Here is a 15,727-nt window from a genome sequence, read left to right as displayed (position 1 = left end):
GAAGAGACTGGAGCTAAAAACAGACATTTGAGAGCCATCAACATGTTACAGGGCACAGGATGGTGAGACAGAACAAGAGGGAGTACAGGCATCTGAGGTGGCTCTTTCTGTTAAAACAAAACAAAACGTAAATACATAGGTAGGTAGGTACATGGCTCTTCAAATGCAATGGGCTTAAGGGGGCTGAACATTCAGCTTTAGGCTCCAATTTCTCACCCAAACCCTAAAAAAATCATTTTTCCTCTTTTCTGCCCCAGTATTCCCATCTATAAACAAATAGGATAAGAGCACCACCCAAAGGCTAAGTGAGAAACAAGTGCTCACTTCTTCCAAAGATTCCGGGGGCCTCTGAGGACCTCTTTTCCATAACCCAGTCCCTAAAGAAAGTTACTCTCCAGTAATTAAAGATCTGCAAGGAAACGGTTCAGCTGCCTTTTTTTTTTTTTTTTTTTTGACACCTTGTGACAAGATTCCTAAAACCATGGATTAAAAGAAAAAAAAAGAGTACATAATAAATACTAAAGAATGTTCTAAGTGTAAAAAAGGGCTGAATTTTTTTTGCACTATCTTAGCAGCTACTGATCAATGCTGGATATAAACATCAGACATACTTCAATAGAAATGTCCTTTCTATGATAAGGAGATTTCATCCTATCTCTCTAAGAAAAGTTTGGTCATCCTGCAGAGGCTGCGTCATGCCATGATGTCCCCTAAGCACTGAGTAGGACCCCATAATTCCCACGTCCGACTAGAAGGTCTGAAATAATAGAGAAGAAATATATAAAGAAATAGAGATAGTTCCAAAAGATATATGGCAGAATGGAAAAAATTAAGATACTACTTATGTTGTTTTAAAATGCATTAAAAAAATACATGTATTTTATCAAGGTGTATGCATGGAAAGTCTCTGAAAGCATGCATCCTGCCAAGAAGGACACTTCCCAGAAGGGAAGAAACAATCAGGAGGATGATCAGAGACTTTACCTTTCTAATTTTCACATGAAAATTATATTTATGTATTACTTGGTAATTAATATTAAAAAGAGATAATAACACAAGCTGGTGCATTTAATTCTAGAGAAAACCCAAAGATGGGATCCTGAACCAAACAATCTCACAATATCGGCAGAGAGGGGGGAAAGAGAGGATCCGCCATTTACCGGATCGTTTCTTTGACTTCGAAGAGCCCTTGGATGACTTTTTGGGCTTCTTTATCCGTTGGTATTTCAGAGCCTCCAGCCTCTCAGGTGCAGCAGCATTCCCGGGTGCAGGTGGATGTGTTCTGGAAGGGACAATTAGAGAGGCACAGGTCAGCTCCCAGAAGAGGGAGCTTCTGAAGAGGGGCTGGAAGAAAACCATACAGCTGACCCACAGGAGGACAGAGTCCCAGGCATCCACAGTGGTTCCTTGACACCTGCCTCTTGATTGCTCCTGGAAGGGAGAAAGGCCAGTAGAAAGCTCCAGCGGTGGGAGGCCTGCCTCAGATGGAAACCAATCTGCAGGGCAACCAGAAGACCTAAGAAAGGGAAAGAGAGACTTTAATCTTGAGTTTCATCACATGTCACTCAAACCAGGAGGAAGAAAGTCAGAGAAGAAAGCAGCTTCAGTGACCAAAGTTGTTCGAAAGCATCATAACAAAGACCTTTAAAAGAAAAGTAAAAGGGCAGGTTAAAGCAGGAGGTGAGGAAACCTATCCCAGTGAATGGACTATCCTCCTTTGGAAAAGAGAAGGCCAGGGCCAAAGAGAAACCCCAGATCCAGTGAGATGGAGGGTACATAAAACCCAGCTTCACTGGGCTTCTTCCCGTGTGCCCACCAGACTTAGGCAGAACCCCAGCAGCTAACAGCAACAAATATTTGTCATCTGCCCACATTTCAACAGGGGGGGTCTCCCTGACGCTCTCAGATGTCACCAGTCATGCACGAGAATAAAAGAAGGTGGGAGTAGATTTACGACAGTTAGTGGCCCAATTTGGCAGCCTTGCAAAGCCCTTGCCTTCAGTAGCAAGTTCCCAGTGAATCTCTGCATTTTACGATTCAGTAGAGAAATGGGTTGGGAGAGACGCCACGTGTGTCGGTCTCTCCTCCTCCCTCAGCTGCGGGACGGATGCTGTCATGTGCCTGGTGGATCAGCCATGAGATTAGAACCGAGCCCACAGTTCCGCTGGAGCCTGTGCAGCCCCTGTGACAAAGGAGACCAAAGGGAGCCGAGAGAATGGACTGTCTGTGACAACCGGTAGATACTGGAGAGACTTTTCCAAGAGTCATAAAAGAAAATCTAGAAGACAGGGATCAATGTCATTTCTTCTCAAAGTAAGCCAAACGTGGAGCCCCAGGAATAAAGGCAGAGAGAGAGGAGTTGCTCTTTCTTTCCCACCAGGGCTGGCCTTAGCATGCCATCAGGGGAGCAGAGACATTCTAGGGCCACAGTGCACAGAGGTGAATCACATTCTTCCTCAGTCCCTGCATCTCCCTCTCCCACCTCCATCACATTGGTTTTGGGTAAATCCTGATTAAAAGGAGGACAGCCAACCCTGTGAGGGGAAAAGAAGTGCCCAGTTGTGAGCAAGCAATCTGAAGCAGAACAACAAATGACAGAGGATGGGAGGTCTGCAGCCCCATCTCCCCAGTCCTCATCACACTCGTGGGGATAAAGGAGGAAAAAACTTACAGACTAATTGTTGATAAGCCTCTGGTCTCTGGGATTTCCTGCATTAACTGCCAATGAAGCAACCTCCATCTTCTTTGATGGATGTCATCACTCCATAGCCTTTTAGTAAATGAAGTATCAAGAAGCTCCTCCAAAGTTCAGGTCAGAGACAGCTTCTAGATTTTCCACATTGCCCTGACAGCACGGAGCTCAGAGGCCCCACCTACACACACACACACACACAGGCAACACATGGTCTCGGAGAGAAATCCAACTCACCATGAGGTCTTCCACCCCCAAAGACCCAACCTGCAAATTCCCCGTCCCCTCCTCCTTCAGACTCTACTACAGAGATCCTACATAGCAGCAGTGGTGGCCTCAAGGGAATCTGGAAGGCGGGCAAAGGGTGGTGATGGCTAGGGTGTGAGGGAGTATGACTCTGCAATGCTGGCAGGATGTCCTCACCCCCTTCTCACCCTTCACTAGGGCTTCAGCTACCTAAAAGGAAAATCAAAGGTATGAATCAGCCGTTCAGTTTACTTCTCTCCTGGCCCTGGCCAGCCTCTTCAAAAGAACCACACAAGGTGAGCAACGCATGGTCCAAGGAGGCATCTGACAAGCAGGCAGCCCCAGGGAGCAGTGATTAAACCACATAACCCAGGGTGCCCCATGAGGGCATGAGAGAAACTGGTTCAGAACACTCCTAGGGTTTTTCCAAGCCAGGTGAAACTTCCAAGGATACTACTACTAAAATTAACATATCATTACATTTATCATTTCTATCACATAGCATTTATTTACCACTTACCATGCCCAGCACTGGTCTATGTTCTCTATAATAGTTTGCATTCATCCTTACAATACCCCTAAGAGGTAAACACTAGACTGATCCTGTTTCTCAGAGGGAGAAAATGAATGCAGAGGGTTAAGCAGCTTGTCTACTTAATCCAGTTAAAATGCAACAGAGACAGTACTCTCAACATCAGGCTAAACTGCTCTTCCAACTTCCTCCTCAAGGAAAATGGTCCAGAGGCTCTCTAGAAGAAAACAGAGTTCCCACACTTCACCTGAGCGGTAGGTCACTCCGCCGTGCCGCAGTAGTCCCGGACATTCTCTGCTCTGGTGGCACGGCCAGAGTAAGACAGACCAGGGATGGGAAAACGCTGGCTGAAGTTATATCTTCAGGCGAAAATTCCCAAACAGTAATGATCCATGGAGGAGGAAAAGCCAATTTTCCCTTGTGAAACAGCCAAGCGCCAGCCCTTCCAGGACACCTGCTGTCCACCTGTTTTCACTTGGGCTCAGTGCTCAAACACAGAAACATGACAGAAGGCTCCTGGAGGCACCAAGACACTCCACCGATGCAGGAGAGAAAAATATAAAAGCAAATGTCTGGAAGGACGGGGTGGGTGAGGGGGCAAAAATGGATCTTTATTTTTAGCAAATGATACAGAAAAGACACGTGAAACAGGGCCCAACAGACTTTACCTGCAGCATGTTAAGTCCTTTGGAATCAAATTGCCTCTCTTTTCTAGGAAGGGTGACCATGTCCCCAGTCAATATCAAGCCCACAGTGACCTATCAGATAATGAAGCTTTTGATGCTGCTGTCTGTCAGACAGTGGAAAGCATGGGTTAAGCAACTTCATCCTATCCCTGGAATAAAGTTGGTAAGAGAATCCGAGGTTGACCAGCAGGTTACCCTGTTAGAAAAGCATCCAAACCTGGGCTCTCTAAGAAATGGAGGTCACTGTTCTCTTCCCAATCAAATTCAATTCTTCTAAAGTATACAGGAATCCAGCAAACTCTGGCGCTTTCCTCCTCACAGGAAGTCAGAGTATGAGGCCTAAAGGCCCAGAGGTTTTTCTGGATCTTCCATGTCATATGGAGTTCCCCGTGAACCCCAGTTCTCTGTCCCAGCGATGCTTCTCTGCAGTTCAGAACTACCAAAAACTGCCTGGAATTTACTCTCTCTCTCTGTCTGTTTTCATAAAATCCATACAAGACCCAAATCACAACCATTTAGCCCAGGGCCTTGGCTGCTTAGCTCTCTGCTTACCTAGGATAGTGGAGAAAAAACACAGACAAAAAGGCTCAAAAAATAGGCAAACCACAGGTCAGAGAAGTCAGAATCCACTGGACAGTTCCTGCTCTTACTGGCCTAATTGCTGACCACTCCAACATTTGTCGGCTGTCCCCAGTCAGCAGGCAGAGGCAGTGATTTAAGGAGTGTTTTTCTCCTCTTCATAACTGCCTGACAGCAGACTCTGCTCACCTGACCTTAGACCATGGAGGGTGGATGAGGACATCCACTTGTATATAAGGCATGGCCGGGAAAAAGGTCTCCCCACTCTCCACTTATAAAACAGAAAGCCAGGATTGCAGAGGTCAGCTCCCACCCAGCAGTAATGACAGAGGGCAACCTTCTCCAGTGGGATCAGGGGACAAACCCAGTGTTTGGCCTCAGTGCTTGGGAGACTCTTGTTTCCAAATGGGAGCTCCTTCCTACGGTCCACCCAGTAAAATGGGGGCCCCATTCACCCTTCCAGACCCACCTGATTAGAGAGGCCAAGGTTGGCACTAACAGGAGAGGGGGCTTGAGGGGGAAGGTGAGAAGAGGGCTGCTCCTGGTATTGAGACAGGAAGCCGAGAAAACCACCGGCCTCCCAGCGGGCCCCAGAAAGGGCTGGTCCACGCAATACAACTCCCCACTCTGAGATGGGAGTTGGCAAGAGGAGAAAAAGGGGAGAGAGAAAGGAGGAGAGGCGGGAAGACCACTGCAGGTACAGGGGAGAAGGAACAGGAGAGAGACTGAAGGAAACAGGAACAGAGCAAGAACGAACGTAGACAAGACGTGTCACACCTTCTCCAAGCAAGACCAAGTGGAGACACATGCAAAGGAGCAGCATGAAGACAGCGTCTGAAGAGGAGCCTGACGCCTCCCAATGGCCCCAGCAGCTACTGCGCCCGGGGGAGGCTCTCAGCAAGCGGGAGTGAGCGGTGGCTCTTGCTGCCCAGCACCATCAAGGTCTAACTCCAAGGCTGCAGGGAGCACTTAATTCTCCTAGGCTGGGGATGCTGGCCAGGCCCCCAAGGAACCAATTCGCCCTCATCACTGCCCTTGGTTTCTGGATTTGCCACAGCAGGGAGAATATGATAGCTCAGCTCTCAGATCTGGTGCAGTGGGGAGGTTGTGCAGGGAGGGGTCAATGACTGGTGAGGGGAGTGGCGGTAACAACGGGGAATGGGGGTCCAGGCACTTTCCAGGAGTGGAGTAACAGCTGGTGCTGTAGCTATCACCTCTCTGGGGGTGAGAGAAGGGTCCTAACTGGGGTTCAGGGAGGGAGAGCAGGAAGGTGCGGGATGGCCCAGTCATTGTCACTCTGGAGCATGCACCCAGGAGGCCAGAGGAGGCCCCTCAAGAAGGTAGGCCCATAACTCCTTCCTGATACCCTCCCTGCTCTCCAGTGCTAATGGCCGCAGTGTGGTACCCAACTAGCCTCAGACACAATCCCACGGCCTCCTGGCTGTTAACGAGTTTATAGCTGCAGATCATAAAGAAATGGCAAAGCAGTCCAATCCTTCTTCTGGGAGGCCACTTTTCTGACCGAAGCCTTACAGTCCTGAGTTAGGATAGTCAGCCTCCCTTGACATTTCTAGGTGTGCAAGGGATGCAGATGCTTCTCACCTAGAGAAGCCAGGAAGCCCTCCTGTTCCCACTCTGCTTGTTCCCAGAGGCACAGGCAATGGTGTCCATGGCAAAAAGAAGCATCTTAGTCACCAGAAAGACAGTCAGTCTCGGGTGACCCTAAGCCTCTTAAAGAGACTTGATAACCGTCTAAACTGCCCAAGTTCCTGAGACCTCCACCTGGAAGAACACCAGAAGAGGACCAACCTCTGTGGAGAGCAGAGGAAAGAGCACAGCGCTTCACTGCTCAGCTTCCTCCTGCCACGGGGGAAGCCTGTCCTCTACCCCTGGGACTCTCCTCCCAAGACCCCAGAGCTGTGACCCAAGGAGATCAGGAGTGGCTACTACAGGGATCTTGAAAGCAATTTGGACCTGAGGGCGAGGTCCACATCTCAGTCCTGTAACAACCAAGAACAGGCTACCGAAGGCAAGGGACATGAGACATGGTGACAGTCCCCTGCCCTTGCCCTCACAGGACTACAGGTGACCTGGTCCTGAGGATGACCCAGCTGAGGGAAGGAGTTGCCAGTTGAGGGAAGGAGCTGGGCCACACCCCAACCGTGTGTTCCTTGAGATTAGAAAGATCTCAAGAAGGCTGTGAGGGACCAGCAACCCCAGAGGAAGATCTGAGTCTCTGGGGGACTAGCATGGAACTGGGGAGGGGTGGGGGGCGCTGCCTGAGGTTGCTGGGAAACCAGGGCAAGCAGGGGTGGTTCTGGATCTAAGTGTGGCCTGATGTTTCCAGAGGTGCAGAGATGCAAAGTGGCTCTTAGGCATTCTAGCCCCTCAGGGTGCATGCAGGGTCCCAGGGGGCTTCTGTGGGAGGCCCTGGGTGTGTGGGCAGCAGGGGTCCAAGTGAGGAAAACTGCAGGGAGGCTCTGGGAGAGGCTTGGCATGTGAGGTGGGAGTCAGAAGCTGCAGCTAGGCAGTGCCCGAGCGTGGCCTGGTGAGGCTGTGGGAGCAGCATGATGTGGGGAACCCAGAAGCCGTGGGGTCCAGAGCAGCGGAGGCTGCCGCCCACAGAGGGGGTGAGGGGACATGGTTTGGATTCCCCTGTAAAGGAAGCGATGGCCCTGCGGAAGCCCCGTCCGCCTGTCCGCCCCCCGCCCCGCCCCAGCCGCGGAGCTCCCTTACCTATTGAGCTGAGGAGAGGCTTGTCTCGACAACACTGCCCAGATAGCTGAGATCAATCAGAAACAAAGCAGTTATCAACACGGGCGTGGGGGAACCACCCACGCACACCCAGAGGGGAGGAGGGGAGGAGCACGGGGGCCAGAGAACCACAAGCGAGGCCAGAGAATGGGGTGAGGGGAAGGAGAGGAGAGAGACAGAGAACCAGACGGCACGATGGACGAGGCAGATGAGCGCTGCACAAAGCACAGACGACAGGGCTGCGGCGCACAGCACCTCCTGCACAGACGGAGGCACGGGGTCCCGTGGGCGCGCCACGCCGGGCGTCCTAGCTAGAGCTCTCCGCCACCTTCTCCGCCTGCCAGGAGCAGGGGCAGTGGGAGGAGAACCCGTACTTCCAGGTACCAGAGAGGGTGGGAGTGCCTGGGGCAGGGGAAGGGCGCTGGGCTCCCTCCTCTCCAACCGCCTCCCATCCTGCCTAAGACCAGGCCAGCCTCCTCTGAAACACTCTGCTCCCCTGCACAGGCGGCCACATCAAGAAGAGAGACCAAAGGACGGAACCAGAGAGAGAGAGAGAAAGGGAGGGAGGGCAGGAGGGACCAGGGGGCCCTACGGAGACTTTGCAAACCCTTCGGAGCCAGTCGGGCCAACCCCAAGAAGATCGAGGAGGAAGAAAGACAGACAGAAAGCCAGACTTGAGAAGAAAGGAAGGGAGAGGGGTGGAGGGGAGAGGGGGACAGGGGAAGAAAGACGAGAGAAAAAGAGGCACAGACGGGCGTCCAGGCTGACTCTGGTACCTGGAATACCAGCTGCTACAGTTTAGAGTGTGCTCTCTCAGGCAGGCTGATCGCAGGAGCTTGTCTGTCTGTCTGTCTGTCTGCAGCTTCCTGCGAGGCACACAGGTTGGGGTAGGGTATGTGGCTCCAGGATCACAGTTCACAGGCCTGAGATTTTGCTCTCCCAGCCTCCAGGATGTGCCCCCTGGAGAGTTTGTTGGGTGGGGGGGACCCCACTCACTAGGCTGCTAAGGCCAGGAGATTGGGAAGAGGAGCCCCAGGCCTGGTGGTCCAGGGAAATCAGGCTTCAGGGTCCTGCCTAGCAGGGAGGGTGGGCCGGGAAAGAAAAGGAGGCTGGATACAAGGTCTCTGGGTAAACCCTGAAATCACCCAAAGCCAGGATCACAGGGATGCAGAGAGCCCTACATTGCAAGAGTAACTGAGGTGACCTCTCCCTCAGACACATCACACTCCCCCCAACCCCCCGCCCATGTGCGTCTACTCCCCCATCACCCTGGGGGCCTCCTGAGAGCTCTGGGCTGGGTGGAGACGCTCCCTCATGCTCCTGGCAGGGTACCTGGGCAGGTAAGCCCCACCCTCAACCCCATATCCACACCCCGCTGATGCCAGGACCAGAACTCTCCCGAAGGGATGCTGCAGCATGTCCAGACAAGCCCTGTCATTTGGGTTGATGGAAGGGGCGGAGGGTGGGTAAGGAATGGGGGGTGGAAGATGACCAGGTGGAGGTGGGCAGGAGAAACCAGCTCACACTCACCCTGAAGTAGGTAATGGCGGTGGGGGGGGCTCTGGTCTGAGCAGTTCCTCCCCCATCCTTCGAGGGGAAGGCGTCTGTCCAAACACATCCAGGTTGTCCGCAGGCCCTGCAGGGCCTGGCGGAGGGGAAGGGTAGCCTGTGGCCAGCGTGGTGAAGCCCATGGTGGGCCGGTAGCTGGGGCTCCCGCTGCGGCTGCTCTGGGAAGGGGAGCCCGTGGATGGCGTGGATTTGCGAGAGAAGCTGACAGCGGCCGGCGGCTGCAGGGTGATCTCCGACATCTCTGCCTGCTGCAGGAGGCCCGGGCGAGGCCGGGCCCGGGCGGCAAGCTCAGGGGAGCCGGTGCGGGAGCTGAGGGGGCTTTGGGTCAGAGGCGAGAGCCGGGAGGGCTGTAGCACCACTTGATGTAAACTGGGCTCGGCGCGCCTGGCCTGCCGGGGGCTGGGCCGGGGCCGGGGCTGGGGCTCGTACCACCGGGTGTCCAGGCCAAATGTGCTGGGGCCGCTGTGCCCCCCGGGCTCGGCCGGCTCGGGGTAAGGCAACACGGGGATGCCCATACCTTGGCTGGTATGTCTTAGCTGCCCTTGGCTCACCAGAGGTTGCATAGGTCTGTCCTGCCACTTAGCGGAGGTGGGCACTGGGACGGGGCCTCTGCCCGGCGATTTGCCTGCCCAACCCTTTGGCGCCTCCAGAGACAGGATGCCTGGGTAGGCCGCGGGCACCTGCAGGGAGGTGGGGGGCAGTCCTCGGGGGAGGCAGGCCTTGGGCTGCAGACTCTCGGCTACATCACAGGGGTGCAGCTGGTGGGGAAACATCATGGCCGGGGTTTCCAGGCCCCCAAAGGGGAATTCTGGTCGGCCCCAGGGCTCAGGGGAGCGCCCTCCTGTGGGTGTCTGAGTCAAGGGCAGCGTGCTGTTGGAAGCATTCTCTCCGTTTTCCTCAGGAATGGTGGGGTGGCCGAAAGGCCCCTCAGTGTGCAGGGGTGGGGAGGACATGACCGAGCTCAAGGGGCTGCCCACTTCTGGCATGTAGAAGGGCGGCGGCTCCACCTCCCCAGGGCTGCTGCTGCTGAGGTACCCATAATACTGGGCATGGTGGAAGGGCCGGGGGGCGGGGGGTCTGGCCTGGCCTGTGGCCTGGAGCCGACCTTCCAGGCCGCCGGGGCCCTCCAACCCACGGGGCTGGAACCGAGGGCTGTATGCTGGTGGTGGCAGGTAGGACTCCTGGCTGGACGACAGAGGAGTCAGCTGGGACTTCAGGGCAGCCACAGATGTGGGCACCAGTGGGTCCTCGTTCTCCTCATCCGACTGGCGGAACTCGGGGTACATGTCCGTCTCCTCGGCAAAGGGGAAGCCCTCAATGCGCCTGCTCTTCATCGAGGGCTCCATCTCGGACGGATCCATCACGAAGCGGCCATCGGGGCCTCTGCTGATGAGCTCGATGGGCGTCGTGGCCTCAGCCTCGGCCTCGGCCTTGGCCACACTGTACTTCTTGCTACTGATGGCCCTCTTGGTCTTCTTGTACAACGACAGCTCCTTCTCCCGGGTGGGACTCAGCATCCTCTTGGCTGCCGGCTGGCCTTGGTCATCGGAGGACTCCGACGGGGCCCGGAGTGTGCGGATGCTCTCGGGGCTCACCTTGCCAGAGGACAAGCTGTAGGGGTGAGTGAAGGAGCAGGAGCATGAGGTGGGAAACGCCTGCTCCTCCACTTCTTTTTCTCCTCTTAACGGACCACCACAAACACTTAAGACAATACTCAAAAAAAGGGATGCAGATGGGCCGCATATTTTGGCGGGAAATACTTTGCTCAACGCTCCGCTGTCTAGATATGTCCCGGCCATTTCTGAATGAACACCCGCATTTCTGCTTTCATTCTGCCCTGTCCTTCCTGTCTGCCCCACTCTGTCTAGTTGCACCCCTAACTTCATTCCCAGCGTGCTCAAGAATGGCAACCCCACCTTCGTACCAACTTAAGTGAAACACACTAGGAAGGCACATCCATTAAGATGGAAAAAACATCACAGAAACCCATTCCAAAGCTAAAAAGAAATGGGTTGCCCACTAATTTGGACTGTCCACACTACTGCTCCCTCGGTGCACGTGGCCAACTTAAAAATACCACGCAGATCCGCGGAAAACAAATAGTTTCGAGGGGCTGAGCGGGGCCAACCACCTGCCTGTGTCCACCCTGCACCTCTGCCCACACACTAGCACAGCAGAGGCACTTACGGAGACTCCAGGCTCTTTCTGCAGTGAGTAATGGAGAGTGGAGGATCTGGAAGGAAGAAGAAGGGGAGGAGAGCCTACTGAGGCCAGAGACCCCAAACTCGTCTCAGGCGTCCACAGGTCCCGGAGCAAAGCCACAGAGGGGAGCCGCTCCTTCCAATGCTTGGTATCTCTGGGGCCAGTCCCCAGCCCTGGGCTCACCACCACTACATGTGTCCTCTCGCCCATTCTGGCCCCTCACTCCCTCCCCAGCATCCTTCTTCCTTACTCCCTCTTCCAGATCAAGTCCCACTGGCGATTCCACCCATAAGACCCCATTTCCCTGTTTTCAAGGGGACCCATGCTAAAAGTGGGCCATCTCTTCCAACAGGGAGCATTTGGAGCTGGGCCAGGTAGAGCAGGGCGGTGGGGGCAGACACCCACCTTTTTTGCGCTTGAGCTTACGCTTGCGCTGCTTGTTGACAAAGCAGGCGGCCAGGGTGCTGAACAGGATGGCAGCTGCCAAGAAGCAGATGGTAGCTACGATTCCAGCCAACACAGGCCGAGCTAGCCCGTCATCGGTCAGGTCCGGCTGTGGGAAGATGTCTGTAGGGGGTTGCGAGGAACACGCATGACTCCTCCCCTGCCTCCCTCCTATAAAAGCCCCCACCTGCTCTGACACCTAGCCCCCACGTACTTTTCCCTACCTCTGCAGAACAGATAATGTTAAGGCTCGGGATCTGTGCTCAACTCTAGCACTTGGAGAGGTTTGGATAGAGGGGGAAGAGAGAGAAGAGACTAGTTTACGGAAGTCAAGTGATTGCTACAGAGCTTAGAAAGAAGGAATCACATCTGTATCTTACCCCATAGCAGTAATAATTTCCATAATTATGTCTACTTGGCTAATGCTTTTTGTAAAGGGCTCTCATGCATACTACCAGACACCCTTGTATGAGGCCAACAGAGCACATGCTATCGCTTTCATTCCCTAAGGTACAGAAACCGTCGCTGGCAGAATTTGAGCAACTTGTTGGCATAAATATTGCCCATCAGTTCCTGTACAAGACTGTAACTCTGGTCTCCTGCTGGGGATTTGCTGCCTTCTGCCATGCCATCTCGACAAAATTAGAGCCTACTGTGGAGACACCTTGAAAGTAAAATACTACAGCAGAGAGAAGAGGTTGTGACTACAGAATTCAGATCCATCCATTTCTAAGTCCTTACAGCACAGCTGAGCAATTCCTACAGGGAGGGTGAGCACGTCCGGGTCGTCCCGGGTTCAGAATGCTAGAGCCAGCAGAGACATTCAACATAGGTCCAACTTCATTTTACTTAGTTTCACTCTGTGTCCAAATCCATACAGTTCATTAGTGATGGAGCCAGGACTAGAGCCCCAGCTACTGTACCCCACTTCAAAGTCAGTTATAATAGAAAGTGTCAGTCTTTAGATTCTGTGGATTCTGATAAATTTGGCCAGAGCTCATCATTCTGCTGAAAATAACAATGGATGAAAATAACCCAAATCACGTTTATGAGTTGAGTAGGCAAATGGAATGTTATAGCCTTTGGTAATGGAGGAGCTTAGGGACAGGAGGCTGAGGTTGCTGTGCCTTCATTCACCCATGGGGAGTCTTCCCAGTATGTGGGCTTCCTTTTGGTGCCAGGCATAAAGCCACTGAACACAGAACAGTTCACTGATGAAAACCCTCAAGTCTTCTATTCTAGCCTTGACTGTAAGCTCTGTTCCCTGCTGCTCCTCTCTGAGTCCCCTACATGGAGGCAAGCCAAGACAGGGTATTTTCATAATAAAAAGGAGAAGGGAGAAAGGGAGGGAGGGAAGGAAGGAAGGAAGGAGGAAAGAAGAAAGAAAGAGACAAAAGCCAAGGGTGCCATGGTGTCTAACATAAGGCAGAAGTCACACCCTATGGCCCCAGTGCTGTGGTGTCACTTAGAACCTCCCCTGTCCTTCCCCAAGTCTGCCTGCCCTGGTGCTTCTGTAGCTCGAAGTCCTGCTGCATGAGCTTCTTGGCCAAGCTCCTTGTCAACTGGTCCCAGAGGTCCTTCACTGCCCATGGAAATGGTGCCATTGCTTAATCACTAAGCAAAAGCCTCTTCCCATACCAAGGGAGCCACTTCACTGGGCGAGGGAGGGGCTCTGCTATGTTTCAGGAACTGTAGCTAGAGAAAGATGTGTAGAAATGGGACCAGGGCCAAGAGAAAGAAAGATAAATGGGGAAAATGCTAGGGAGTTGGCTTTATTTAGCCTGAAAAAAATCTAGGGAGACGAAGGAGTGGAGGAAACAACACCAAACAGCAATTTTCCAAATAAAACCACCATAATTATAAAGCAGTCTTATAATAGGCCTTCAACAAATATGTGCTGACCTGTTGTCTCTCCAATTCACCGCCCCAGTCCATTACAGAGGATAGCACTAGAGGAAACAGGGATTTCATAACAAAAGAACTTAAATCAAGTTCTTCATGACTATTATCATGACAAGATTAGCTATATTTCTTCCTATGGCTATCTTACAGAAAGTGTCATAAATACAGCTCTATAGTTGGAGAAATCCTGTCCATCAAGGGAGAAGAAGGGTGGGTTGGAGGGCCTTGAGAAATGACGAGACTCAGTCTCCACCAGAGCTCTCAGTTGTTTCCACTTCAGCCTCCCTCCCCATATTAGCTCTCTCCCAAAGGGCATCCACATGGCTCTTATGTCCTAGAACTGTAAGAGAACCTCCCCCCTCAAAGTACCTGTGCTGGAGATGCCCTACAGCTGTAAAAGAACCTCCTCCTTACCTAAGCTGGAGACTCCCTATAGTTTTAAGGACCCCCCCCCCCAAGTACCAGTGCTGGAGACACCCTACAGCTATAAGAGAACCTCTTTCCACCAACTACCTGTGCTGGAGACTCCCTACAGCTGTACAAGAACTCCCCCTCCAAAGTACCTGTGCTGGAGACACCCTACAGTTGTCTCTCCCCCCGCCAAGTATCTGTGCTGGAGATATCCTACAGTTGTAAGAGACCCCCTTCCCCCCACTTCGAGTACCTGTGCTGGAGATGCCGGCGATGTTGCTGGGTTCGCTGATCAGATCCTGCATGACGGCCAGAACCCGGAATTCGTACCAGGTGTCCTACAGCCCCCAGGACAAGACCCTGTCAGCCTAGGGACCTGAGACAGCAAATGACCCACTGCTGACCCTCCCCTACCCACCCTGCAACAATCTCTTATGTTACAGTGTACCCAAGGCAGTGGCCTACTGGAAGCGATGAATAACAGCTCTCAGTTTAAAAAAAAAAAAAGCCCTGATCTGTAGCATTTGCCAATTGCCATGGTAAAAATACTCCCAACATGGCAGATTTCAATCTACAACTATAAGTTACTGAAAGCAGAGTTGGAAAGAGATGCACACATGGGTTCTCAGGAGGCCCCATGAGCCAATTCTACCACTAAATGAGTGTCCAGGGAAGGAAGACAGAAAGACAGATGAGATTGTCCATATCCAGGAAATAAGCTGCTTCCTCTCTCCAGCTAGAGAGAGATCAAAGTTTAAAGAGGGTCTGCTAAGAAAAAAAAAAATAATAATGTCTCTTCCTCTGGGGACTCTGAATTGTTAAGGCAGGGGTGCTTCCCTGGACAAAGCTAGAAGACTACCCTTCTGGAAAATTCTTTGCCCAGCCCAAGTTAGACTGCTAGCAGGGAGCTAAGGTGACTGTCTAGTGACATATTCAGGGCTCCTCAGCAGCCCTGCCTGGCCTCGGCTTATGTGGAAAAGCCCTCACAGCAAATAAAAGCCCAGGTTGCCACACACTGGTCCTGAGTCTGTGGGACCTTGGCTGCCATGACCTGAAGATACCAGATCTTGGTAGCAGATCTGAGAATAAAGAAATTGGTGTGGGGCAGCAGTACATGGCTGTGCCTCATACACCTGACACGGGTCACTCAAAGCTTCTGGTGACTCGAGAGAGTCATGTCACTTTCAGGATTTGGGAATAGCAGCAGGGAAACCTAGGCACCTCACCTGTGACAGATCCTTGGCAAAGAACTCTCCATCAGTGCCTGGGATGGCACCATCTAACGTCTCCCAGTGTTCCCCGACACGGTATTCCATGATGTAGCGGTCAATGGGAAAGCTGTGATTGGCAGGGGGGAGCCAAGACAGGAGCACACCCTGCTGGGTCCGATTGGCTGTGAGGCACCTTGGTGGGGTAACCAGCACCAGGGGTTCTGGAGTTGTGATAGGGAATGCTACAGCACAGAGGGAAGAGAGAGAGAAGGGACATGGTGGTGCTGAGGTCCCTGCTCCCTCAACTCTCTACATGCTGTCTTCTGGCTCAGCACGTGCCCCTCAGAACGTATCACATTCCCATGCATGAGTCATTTCAGGACAAGACTGTCACATAAAAGAGCCCTCCTCACCCAAGGGAAGTGGCCCACATGATCCTACTTTCTGAGCACTTCTAAAAACATAGATGAGGGAATGGAGTTCTTCAAAAGGAAAGGGG

At 52.7% G+C, this 15,727-nt stretch overlaps 1 protein-coding gene across 4 annotated transcripts in view; it reads right to left on the bottom strand.

Moving 5' to 3' along the window:
* IGSF9B (immunoglobulin superfamily member 9B) overlaps positions 1–15,727 on the bottom strand; it is a 50,405-nt gene that overhangs the window by 4,540 nt on the left and 30,138 nt on the right. For 2 of the 4 annotated variants that reach the window (XM_059413565.1, XM_059413578.1), the window contains exons 14-20: positions 15,244–15,470; positions 14,271–14,355; positions 11,666–11,827; positions 11,246–11,291; positions 9,020–10,669; positions 7,472–7,517; positions 1,198–1,282 (exon numbers count right to left, since the gene is read on the bottom strand). In XM_059413565.1, the coding sequence (XP_059269548.1) occupies positions 7,472–7,517; positions 9,020–10,669; positions 11,246–11,291; positions 11,666–11,827; positions 14,271–14,355; positions 15,244–15,470 (2,216 nt within the window). In that variant the 3' untranslated portion in view covers positions 1,198–1,282. Of the gene's footprint in view, positions 1–1,160; positions 1,283–1,367; positions 1,517–7,471; positions 7,518–9,019; positions 10,670–11,245; positions 11,292–11,665; positions 11,828–14,270; positions 14,356–15,243; positions 15,471–15,727 lie in introns of those variants that run through there. The other 2 variants (XM_059413570.1, XM_059413588.1) reach the window with 2 other exon arrangements.

The sequence above is a fragment of the Mustela nigripes genome, chromosome 1 (genome assembly GCF_022355385.1).
Source record: "Mustela nigripes isolate SB6536 chromosome 1, MUSNIG.SB6536, whole genome shotgun sequence".
NCBI lineage: Eukaryota > Metazoa > Chordata > Mammalia > Carnivora > Mustelidae > Mustela > Mustela nigripes.
This window is presented reverse-complemented; position numbering and strand designations above follow the sequence as displayed.